General features: G+C 45.2%; 1 protein-coding gene across 2 annotated transcripts in view; it reads left to right on the top strand.

The window, feature by feature from the left end:
- The window catches only part of LOC141106399 (membrane-spanning 4-domains subfamily A member 4D-like), a 97081-nt gene that overhangs the window by 39439 nt on the left and 45295 nt on the right, over positions 1-12347 (top strand). For both annotated transcript variants that reach the window (XM_073597161.1, XM_073597160.1), the window contains exon 2: positions 11276-11556. In XM_073597161.1, coding sequence (XP_073453262.1) covers positions 11281-11556 — 276 coding nt within the window. In that variant the 5' untranslated portion in view covers positions 11276-11280. The remainder of the gene's footprint in view (positions 1-11275; positions 11557-12347) is intronic.

Below are 12347 nucleotides of genomic sequence, written 5' to 3'. Positions count from 1 at the left end.
GTGCATGCTTGGCCAATCATCAGCAAGCAATGCACTGCAATGCTGCAGTGAATTATGGGCCGTGACGCGCCACACGAATTTGGCGCGAACGGCCCATATCGTTCGCAATTCGGCGAACAATCGAACAGCCGATGTTCGAGTCGAACATGGGTTCGACTCGAACACGAAGCTCATCCCTAATCACCAGCTACCAAGCACCTGATACTGATGAAACCGATTCATTTTTCTATGAATGTGAGAGCCCTTGAAGACTGCCAATGCTGAGTGACTATCCTGTTATGCTGAGTGACTATCCTATTCCTCCTCAATGTTCATGTTGATAGCTTCTAAGAACATTTTTGTTTCAGGGCACCACCACCAGTGCCTAAGGCCCAATTTTTCTGCCCCCGTTTAACAGGGGCGTGTAATTACAATTTTTGCTGTAATATTTTGCAGCTGGGCTCGTTCCTGAGCTCAACTAGGGTATCAGTGAGGGGTTGCAGTGTTGTGCAACCACCACAAGTGCCTAAGGCCTAATTTTTCTGCCCCTGTTTAACAGGGGCATGTAATTACAATATTTGCTCTAATATTTCACAGCAGGGCCAGTTCCTGCGCTCAACATCAGAATCTGTGAGGGGTTACAGTGTTGTGGCACCACCACTGCCTAAGACCCAATTTTTCTGCCCCTGTTTAACAAGGGCGTGTAATTACCAATTTTTGATCTAATATTCCACAGCAGGGCCCATTCCTGCGCCCACCAAGAGTAATGGTGGTGCCACAACACTGTAAGCCCTCACAAACACTTAAGGCCCAAATTTCTGCAGAGTATATAGGGCAGGCCGTATAGTATATATCCCCTACTTTCAAACATCCAACTTACAAACGACTCCTACTTACAAACAGAGGGAGACAACAGGAAGTTAGAGGAAATCTACCCCTAGGAAGGGAAATTCTCTCCTGTAAGAGTTAATATGGGAAAAAGGTGTCTCCACTGATGTTTTATCACCAGTCCTTGTTTCCCTAATAACCCCAAATTTTCAAAATCCAATTGTCATTGGGACAGAAAGTGAGGTGAAATCTTCTGAACAGGGGCACAGACAGCAAAACAAATGTTACAGGGGTGATAACACTTCCCTATATTATCCAAAAAGCTGAAAAATTGATTTTTGGCTGGAGCTACACTTACAAAATGTACCTGTTCCAAATTACAAACAGATTCAACTTAAGAATAAACCTACAATCCCTGTCTTGTTTGGACCACCTGTATACTGCTTTTCAGAGTATATAGGGCCTGGGGGCCCCACGCCTTTTCTTTTTTTAATTTGGGTGCGGGGTTCCCCTTAATATCCATACAACACCCAAAGGGCCTGGTAATGGGCTGGGGGGGTACCCATGCCATTTTTCTCAATAATTTTTATCCATATTACTGGGACCCGACATTACATTACAGGCCGCAAGCAGTTTTAAATGACTTTTATTCCTTTAGAAATGTCATTTTGTGCAGGGACTGTTCTAAGCACGGGAAGCACGCGCCACTTTACAGGCATACTATGGACACCCCCAAGGTACGATATTTAAAGGAATATTTCACTTTTATTTTTTTCACTTTAAGCATTATTAAAATCACTGCTCCCAAAAAACAGCCGTTTTTAAAACTTTTTTTTGCATTGATACATGCCCCCTGGGGCAGGACCCGGGTCCCCAAACACTTTTTAGGTCAATAACTTGCATATTAGCCTTTAAAATTCACACTTTTGATTTTTCACGTTTGGGTCTCATAGACTTTAGCAGTGTCCGATTGTTCACGCAAACTTTCGGTCCGTTCACATGTTCTGCCACGAACCGAACCGGGGGGTGTTCGGCTCATCCCTATACACAATCCTATACCCACAGTTGATCCAGAGGAAGGCGAAAAACCCCAGGAAAGCATGATCCAATTTGCTATAGCAGGGGAAGAAGTTCCTTCCTGATCCCAGAGAGGCAATCGGATTTTCCCTGGATCAACTTTACCTATAAATGTTAGTATCCAGTTATATTATGTACTTTTAGGAAAGAATCCAGGCCTTTCTTAAAGCATTCTACTGAGCTGGCCAGAACCACCTCTGGAGGGAGCCTATTCCTCATTTTCACAGCACTTACTGTGAAGAAACCTTTCCGTATTTGGAGATGAAATCTCTTTTCCTCTAGATGTACAGAATGCCCCCTTCTCCTCTGTGTTGACCATAAAGTGAATAACTCAACACCAAGTTCACATATTTGTACATGTTGATCGTATCCCCCCTTAATCCCTTAATCTCCTGATTTCAAGAGAGAATAAATTTAGTTCCTCTAATCTTTCCTCATAGCTGAGCTACTCCATGCCTCTTATCAGTTTGGTTGCCTTTCTCTGCACTTTCTCCAGTTCCCTTATATCTTTTTTGAGAACTGGTGCCCAAAACTGAACTGCATATTCCAGAAGAGGTCTTACTAATGATTTGTACAGGGGCAAAATAATATCTTTATCTCTGCAGTCCATACCTCTCTTAATACAAGAAAGGACTTTGCTTGCTTTGGAAACCGAAGCTTGGCATTGCATGTTATTATTGAGCTTATGATCTACCAAAACCCCCAGATCCTTCTCCACTATGGATTCCCCCAGTTGTACTCCCCCTAGTATGTATGATCCATGCATATTCTTACCCCCCAAGTGCATAACTTTACATTTATCAACATTAAACCTCATCTGCCACATAGTTGCCCAATTAGACAGTGCATTGAGGTCAGCTTGTAAATTGGAGACATCCTGTAAGGACGTTATTCCACTGCATAGCTAAGTGTCATCGGCAAAGACTATAAATGATATAGGGTCTGGGATTAAAAGTATCATTTCAAAGATATTAAAAAGTAAGGGTCCCAGCACTGAACCTTGGGGTACACCACTGATAACCTTAGACCATTCAGAGTAAGAATCATTAACCACTACTCTCTGAATTTGGTCTTTTAGCCAGTTTTCTATCCATTTACAAACTGATATTTCCAAGCCTGTAGACTTTACCTTACACATTAGCCGTGTGTGGAGAACTGTATCGAACGCTTTTGCAAAATCCAAGTATACCACATCCACAGCCACCCCTCTGTCCAAGGTTTTACTTGCCTCCTCATAAAAAGAAATCAGATTTATATGACAACTTCTGTCTTTCATGAATCTATATTGTCTTCATGCTGGAAAATAATATTTTAAGCAACACTCTTCTATGTGGTCTTTTATTAAACTCTCCAGTAACTTCCCGACTATAGAAGTTAAACTAACAGGTCTATAGTTACTTGGTAAAGACTTTGTTCCCTTTTTATATATAGGCACCACATTGGCCCTACGCCAATCCAGTGGTACTATTCCTGTCATTAATGAGTCCCTAAAAATTAGATACAAGGTGTCACAAAGATGGTACTCACCGAGGCCGAGATGCCGAGAGCGGTTTTGCCTTTGCGACTAAGCGCAGTCCGCCCCCTGGAGTTGGGACAGGGAGTGAACGGCACGAAGAGGCACAAGCTCCCCAATGGACCGCAGGTGACTTGCTGGTGAGGTCTAGATAGAGAGGAGCCGGTGTGCAGGTACTGGTAGGCAGGTACAGGCAGGGGATCAAACACAGGGATAGTACTATGGTACTGCAGGATCTGCAAGGCAAGGTGACAAGATCAAGAGAGTCCAGGTACAAGCAGGAGGTCAGGCTAGGAGACAGGAGACAGTCCAGGTAACAGGCCGAGGGTCAAACACAGGAGATTGGTGGGAATCCGATTAACAGGCAGAGGTCAGGTCCAGGAGAGAGGCAAGAGAAGTCCAAAAGGCAGATCCGGGTCACAACGGGTAGTCAAGCAGAGGTTCAGGAGACAGGTTCAGGTAATACAGGAAGCTGAGACAAACCAGCAATTTGTTTGACTCTCTGAGCGCCTTTTATAGGCAGCCCAGGGAATCACGTTGGGTGTGCACCAGTGCGCGTGCGTGAGCGCCGTAACGCTGAGCCGCGAACGCGCATGCGCCGAAACGCCGTTCCGCCGGGAATACGTAAAAAACGACCGGACCGGAACGACGGCTTCTTCTGACAGTGCCCCCCCCCGAGGGGTGGCCTCTGGACACCCAAGGTTGACATCAATTCTGGATGTTCTCGGTGAAAAGCCTGGAGAAGTTGAGGAGCATGTAGATTCCTGGCTGGTTCCCAAGAGTTATCCTCAGAAGGATAACCCTTCCATTTGATTAGATACTGCAGCTGTCTGCCATTTTTCCTGCAATTTAAAATTTTTTCTACCTCAAATTCATCTTCTCCGTTGATTAGAACTGGAGGTGGTGGAGGTTTTTCTCTGTCAGGAAAAGGGCTGGGAGAAATAGGTTTTAAGAGGGATGCATGGAAGACTGGGTGCACCTTGTAAGCATCAGGAAGAGCTAATTCAAAAGCGACGGGGTTGATTACCCTTTTTATTTTAAAAGGACCTATAAATTTTGGCCCCAGTTTCCGGGAGGGAATTGGCAGTCTGAGATGGATAGTTGACAGCCACACTTCTTCGCCTACCTTAAAGGCCGGGTTCTCCTTCCTTCCCTTGTTGTAGTACTTTTGGTAGTCATCCTGAGCCTTTTGCATCGCTGCTTTGATCTTTTGAAAATTTAACTGAATAGAGCTTACTCGATCCTGCACTGCAGGGACAGACAATTCAGGAATGGAAACTGGAAGAAAGGAGGGGTGAAATCCAAAATTGGACCAAAAAGGTGTCTGGTTGGTAGCGGAATGGATGGAGTTGTTATATGCAAATTCTGCATATGGTAGAAGGGAGGACCATTCATCCTGGGAATCTGAACAGAAGCATCGGAGGTATTGTTCCAGGGTTTGATTTGTCCTCTCCGTCTGGCCGTTACTTTGAGGATGATAAGCAGAAGACAAGCAAATTTTTATTTCCAAGGTCTTGCATAATTCCTTCCAAAATTTTGAAGTAAATTGAACTCCTCTGTCAGAGGTGATGCTCACTGGGGTACCATGAAGCCTGATAATTTCTTTAAAAAAAATGTTAGCAGTAGCAGAGGCAGAGGGGGTACCCACCATAGGCAGAAAGTGTGCCATCTTTGAGAGCCGATCAATTACGACAAAGATAGTTGTGAATCCCCCCGATGGAGGTAGATCCACAATAAAGTCCATGGAGATTTCCGCCCATGGGCGTTCAGGGATAGACAAGGGCTTGAGCAGGCCCCATGACTTTGCATTTGAGCCCTTGCTGCGCTGACACGGGATGCAGGATGAAACATAGTCTTTGCAATCTTGTCTCCAGCCTGGCCACCAAAAGAAACGTGAGATCAATTCCATGGTCTTTTGTGACCCAAAATGGCCTGCTAGCTTGTGGTCATGAAAGGACTGTAGAGTTAGGAGCCTAGATTCCAGCGGGACGAAGATTTTTCCATGAGACCAAAATAAATCATTACGTTTCTCCATAGAAGATACTTGGGGTTCAGAGCATTGAGCGGATGTGGATTTGATTGCGGACATTAGGTCTCCTTGAGTAACTAGAAGGAAATTCTGAGGAGACAAAATGGTACTTGGCTCTGTTACCTGGGAAGTTTCATGGAACATCCTTGAAAGTGCGTCCGCTTTTCCGTTCTTTGTACCTGGTCTATAAGATATGTGAAAATTAAATCGGGAAAAGAAGAGGGCCCATCGGGCCTGCCTGGGTCTTAGACGTTTAGCAGTTCGCAGGTACTCCAGGTTTTTGTGGTCAGTAAAGATCATGATAGGATTGGACGCCCCTTCCAGCAAATATCTCCACTCCTCTAAGGCGAATTTAATGGCCAGTAACTCTCTGTCGCCTACATCATAGTTTCTCTCGGGAATGCTTAATTTCCGGGATGCAAAAGCCACGGGATGTAATAGAGCCTTGAGCCCTTGTCTCTGGGAAAGGATGGCACCAGTAGCAGTCTCGGAGGCATCAACTTCCAGAATAAAAGGCAAAGCTGGATCCGGGTGTCGTAAGACTGGTGCGGACGAGAATAGTGCTTTCAATTTTAAAAATGCTTCCTGAGCCTCCAAAGACCATTGAAAACGACTATGCTGGCGTGTCAGTTGAGTAATGGGAGCCACGATAGTAGAAAACCCTACAATGAATCTCCGGTAGAAATTGGAGAAACCTAAGAAGCGTTGTACCCCTTTTCTGTCTACAGGAGCTGGCCATTCCTGGATTGCTTTGACCTTCTGGGGATCCATTGCAATGCCGTCAATTGAAATTATGAATCCTAAGAATTGCACTGTAGTCTTCTCAAATTCACATTTCTCTGCCTTGAGGTATAATTTGTGTTTTCTGAGAATTGAGAGAACCAGTTTGACATGTACCCGATGGAGTTCAATGGTGGCTGAAAAAATGAGAATGTCGTCAAGGTAGACTACTAGAAAGTTATCGAGATATTCACGAAAGATATCGTTCACTAAGTGTTGGAACGTGGCCGGGGCATTACAGAGTCCAAACGGCATTACCAGGTACTCATAGTGTCCAAACCTGGATCTAAAGGCAGTCTTCCATTCATCGCCTGCTCGGATCCGGATGAGATTGTAGGCGCCACGCAAGTCTAGTTTGGAAAAGATGCGGGCAGATCTGAAGCGTTGGAATAATTCCGGGATGAGAGGAAGCGGGTACCGATTCTTGACGGTAATTTTATTTAATTCCCTGTAATCGATACAAGGTCGGAGGGATCCGTCCTTTTTTTCTACAAAGAAAATACCAGCTCCAGCCGGTGATGAAGAGGGGCGAATGAACCCTTTTTCAAGATTTTCGTCAATGTACGTTTTAAGAGCCTTTAATTCTGTTTCGGACAAAGGAAAAAATGCGGCCAAAAGGAATTTCCGCACCCGGCAACAGGTCTATGGGGCAATCGTAAGGCCGATGAGGTGGTAGACAGTCTGCCTGTTGTTTATCAAATACATCTCTGAATTCTAGGTAGCTTTCGGGTACATGTTGCAGATTGTTAGACATGGTTGAAATGGTAGAAACAGAAGCTGGGGCCGGGAGAAGGCAATGTCTGGAGCAATATTGAGATGAGAAAGAGACTTCTCTCTTATTCCAGTTGATCTGTGGTTCGTGGGCTTGAAGCCATGGGAGTCCCAGGATTATAGGGAACATTGGAGAAGAAATTATATCGAAGCGGAGGTATTCCTGGTGGCCAGTATCAGTAGTGGTAAGGATGGGTCTGGTTTCCTGCGTGATGGGCCCAGAGCGGGGAAGAGACCCATCGGCAAGGTGGATCCGTAGACTTTGGCTCTTCGTGATCAAAGGGACATGCAAGCTTGCGGCTAATGAGATATCCAAAAAACAGCTACACGCTCCAGAGTCAATTATGGCGGGTAGGTGAACCTCCTTTTCCGGAAGCTGTAAAGAGACAAAAAGAGTAACGTAAGGCTGGGAAGAACCGGTAACTTGTTGATTAATAGCAGGCCGTAGGTAGGACTTACTGGGTCTCACAGGGCAGGAACGGAGAAAGTGTCCAGAACCCCCACAGTAAAGGCACAGATTGCCCTGGCGTCTACGTAGTCTTTCCTCTGAAGTGAGTGGGGCACGGACTAGACCAAGCTGCATTGGTTCAACTTCAGGAGTGGCAGGAACCGGTGGAGCTGTGTAAGGTGGATGGACAGGAGTCGGTTTAGGCATCATCCAAGTAGGGCGAGGAGTCTGAAAACGCTCTGTGCGTCGCTCACGCATGCGACGATCCAATTTAGTGGTAATTTGGATGAGGTCTTCCAAAGAATCAGGGGTCTCGATCCTGGCCAGTTCATCCTTCAGTGCTTCAGACAGCCCTTGACGAAACTGATATTTAAGGGCAGGTTCATTCCAACCAGTATCAGCTGAACTTTTCCGGAACTCTACAATATAGTCCTCTACAGGCCTTCGTCCTTGGCTCAGGTTATGCAATAAGGTTTCAGCCGTGGCCGTGCGCTGGGGGTCGTCGTAAAGTTGTGCCATACCCTCGAAGAAGGTATCTACTGAATTCAGGATAGGGTTCCTCTGTTCCATTAGGGTATGCGCCCAAGCTTGTGGTTCATCGGCTAAGAGAGAAATGATGAACCCAACTTTTACCACTTCTGACGAAAAGGTCCTGGGTTGCAGAGCCAAATACAGAGAGCAAGCGTTTTTAAAAGCCCTGAACTTCTTGCGATTGCCAGCAAAACGCTCTGGTATGGGAACCCTAGGTTCTGGAGCTGCCATGACCACAGTGGGACTGGTTGGCATCTGAGGAGAGGATGCTCCACTGGGAGGTGCAGAAGCTGCGGCAGGAGCTGGAGATGGTCCGGAAAGCTGCTGAAGGCGGCCATCAATTTGGGCGTAACCATCTTGCAATTTCTGGACGGCCTCAGTGAGGGCCGAGACCTGCTGACACAGGATCTCCAATGGGGAACGCACTCTGTCGGCCTCAGACATGGCTGGTTTGTACTGTCACAAAGATGGTACTCACCGAGGCCGAGATGCCGAGAGCGGTTTTGCCTTTGCGACTAAGCGCAGTCCGCCCCCTGGAGTTGGGACAGGGAGTGAACGGCACGAAGAGGCACAAGCTCCCCAATGGACCGCAGGTGACTTGCTGGTGAGGTCTAGATAGAGAGGAGCCGGTGTGCAGGTACTGGTAGGCAGGTACAGGCAGGGGATCAAACACAGGGATAGTACTATGGTACTGCAGGATCTGCAAGGCAAGGTGACAAGATCAAGAGAGTCCAGGTACAAGCAGGAGGTCAGGCTAGGAGACAGGAGACAGTCCAGGTAACAGGCCGAGGGTCAAACACAGGAGATTGGTGGGAATCCGATTAACAGGCAGAGGTCAGGTCCAGGAGAGAGGCAAGAGAAGTCCAAAAGGCAGATCCGGGTCACAACGGGTAGTCAAGCAGAGGTTCAGGAGACAGGTTCAGGTAATACAGGAAGCTGAGACAAACCAGCAATTTGTTTGACTCTCTGAGCGCCTTTTATAGGCAGCCCAGGGAATCACGTTGGGTGTGCACCAGTGCGCGTGCGTGAGCGCCGTAACGCTGAGCCGCGAACGCGCATGCGCCGAAACGCCGTTCCGCCGGGAATACGTAAAAAACGACCGGACCGGAACGACGGCTTCTTCTGACACAAGGCTTTGAAATGACAGATCTCAATTCTTTTAGGATCCGTGGGTGGATGCCATCTGTTCCAGGTGCTTTATCAACCTTTATTCTGTCTAAATATTTCTGGACCATATCACTTTTGAGCCATTGTGAATCATTTGGGGCTGTGTCACTACCACCCCCATTATGGACATGAGCTCCCCCATGCTCCTTTTGTATACACAGAGCTGAAGAAAGTATTTAATAAATTAGCCTTCTCTTTGTCCCCAGTCACCCACTCTAGAATATTTTGTAAAGGGCCTACATGCTCAGACTTGACCTTTTTACTATTAATATATTTGAAGAATTTTTGGGGGTTTGTCCTACTATCTTTTGCAATCTGTCGTTCGTTTTGAGTTTTTGCATCCTTGATTTCCTTTTTACATATTCTGTTATATCCTTTGTAACATTTAAATGACACTAGTGTTCCTTCATTTTTATATTTTTTAAAAGCTCTTTTATTATAGTTTATAGCTTTTTTAACTTTGTCCGTGAGCCACATTAGCCTTTTAAACTTATTGCCCATGGGAATCAACTTTGCAGTGAGTTCACAAACAGTCTTTTTGAAGAATTCCCATTTCTGTTCTGTGGCTTTTGATGCCAATATTCCCTCCCAGTCTAAGACCTGGAGAGCAGCCCTCATCCTTGGAAAATTTGCTCTCTTAACGTTAAGTGTTTTTATCTTTCCCGTGTTTTTTGCTTACAGCTAACATCAAATGAAATCATGTTATGGTCACTGCTACCCAGATGTTCCTTTATATGAACATTAGTAATAAGCTCTGCATGGTTTGAGATTACCAGGTCCAACAGAGCATCATTCCTGGTTGGGGCCTTAATAAACTGGACCATAAAGTTGTCCTGTAATAGGTTTAAATGTTTGCCCTTTAACTGTTCTAGCAGTGCCATTACTCCAGTCAATTTCCAGGTAGTTAAAATCCCCCAATTATTATCACTGTCCCAGCCCTTGCAGCCCTTTTCATCTGTGCAAGGAGTCTCCATCTCCTCATTAACATTGGGTGGTCTATAACAATCTCCAATGAGTAACTTTGAACTACGCACATCTATATGCAGTTCCACCCATAATGCTTCAGCCACATCACACTCTCCATCAATTAGGTCCTCATTCACACTTGTTATTGGAGACCTGAAGACAGCCTTTGTCCAACCAGCCTAGAACATAGCTTCTCACATGCAGAAATTGTGGCGTGGCACTGGGAATCAGAATCAGCCTATCAACTCTATACTTTTGTCCCTAGTAGTTTCAAATCTGTAATGCAACCCAACGTTTAACAACCAGAAGTGGCCTTCAGATGCCCAACCTGGCTCTAGCCTATACTGGTTATTGAGCCCTGAAAAAAATAGCTATAAAATCCAAGGACAAAGGGGACAGGGTTAATTAGACTAACATGAGCTGTTTATAAACTCTAACTCTATAAAAAACAGGTTCAACTTCTAATACATTGGAAGGTGACCGCTACACACATACAGTAGCACAGACCTAACTATCTGGCACCGTGCATGTGAGATAACAATAAGACAAAGATTAGGCACCCAAAAAGCTATGGGCAGCTTTGGTTAAACTATTAGGCAAGTATTGCTATGTTCTAATAGTCACGATGGGCAGTAGCAGCCCATCGTGACTCAATTCTCGCTCTGTTTCTCTCTCCACTTCCTCCATATAGGGTTTCTAAAGTCAGCCCCCAGAGACAGGAACTGTACATGAATAATCTCTGTGAACATTAGGCAGCAGAGCCACTTACAGACAGTACAGGGCAGCACATCCCTGGGAAATTTTTACAGAACTGCACTAATTTGTGTATTTAATATCAGCTTGGAGTTCAACTTTAAAACATATCTAAACTCGTAAACTGCAACATATAATTTTTTATTTTAAAATCCTTAGATGTGGTGGTGCATTAGGTTCCCTTTTTAAAGGCTTTTTTAACTTTTTGTTTAGCTGGTGATCCCATAGCTTGGAAATCTGATAACACTGTTTGAGATTTAACTTACAGAGGTTCTAAACATTCTTAAACATGTATTTTTATTTTAGGATTCCTCTCCTAATAGAGTGGTTAAGTAAAATATTGTCTCACTGTTGTTTTTTTTTTTTTTTTTTTGGAAAAGCATACAAAATCCTGGTTTTAACTTTTTAAACATTTTTTTTCTTTCTATTTTAGATTTCATGATGTCAGATCTTGCGAGTAAATGTGAGACTCTAATGAACAGCACTCCATCTGCAGTCCCATCTGCGGTCCCAGCGTCAAATGTGCCTGTGGCATCTTTCTTTCAGAACATCAGTCCTCCGCCCCCCACATTCTACATCCCTCCTTCAACCCAGGCCTTCAGTTTCCCTACTGTGGCACCACAATGGCGGCTGTCCGCCATCATACCCCAAAATATGGACCCATCTTTACCATTTTTCCAAACATTTCTTAAGGGTAAACCAAAGGCTTTGGGAGTAAGTATTAAAGGTGACCATACAGCACACAGTTTTTACAGGGAGCCCAGGAAATTATGGGAACCACATCTAAAAGTGTACCTGTCTTTTTGCAATAGACAATATGATGCATGAGGGGGAGTAGAGATGGAGATACAGGTATGTAGCGTAGACCCCTTATGGGTCCCGCAGATTTGTCTCAGGATCCATGCTCAATCAGGTGCTACGCAGCCAGGCACACAGCACCTCCCACAGTCTCACAATGCAATGACCAGGCAGTGTGTATCTTTTTAGATTTTTAGGCTGGTTGAACTTGGTTCAACCAGACAGACCGGCTAAAGCACTACATGGCATCTTTTAGCCTGACTCGTTGAATGGCCCCTTGAGTGCGTAGGGGTACTGGTGGTTCATACAACAATCCAGCAGAGGAGGGCACAGAGGAGGAGGAGGGGGTGCTGCTGACAGATCTCACATCATCACCACCAGCTGTATGGAGATGTGGTGGAAAAACAAGCTCCAGCACTGAGCCCTTTTCTGCATCTTTTTCTATTTGCAAGCAGAGTTACCCAGTGTGCTGTGAACAAAATATATTGTCCCTGACCATACTTGCTGGACCATATGTCAGCAGTAATGTGGACAACGTGGCTGACTGCCTTGCCCAACAATGCCAAAACATTGCCTTCTACGTGATGGTACAGAGATAGAACGGGCTTACGTGCAAATAAATTGCAGAAAGTGCTGTACCTCAATGGCAGGTTCCCAGTAGCTAATTCACAGAAGGGGGCAGAATCCACCAGATAGAAAGGCAGGAG

Source organism: Aquarana catesbeiana, linkage group LG08, assembly GCF_042186555.1.
Source record: "Aquarana catesbeiana isolate 2022-GZ linkage group LG08, ASM4218655v1, whole genome shotgun sequence".
NCBI classification, from domain to species: Eukaryota; Metazoa; Chordata; class Amphibia; order Anura; family Ranidae; genus Aquarana; species Aquarana catesbeiana.
Note: the sequence above shows the minus strand (reverse complement) of the source record. Positions and strands in the feature narration are given on the sequence as shown.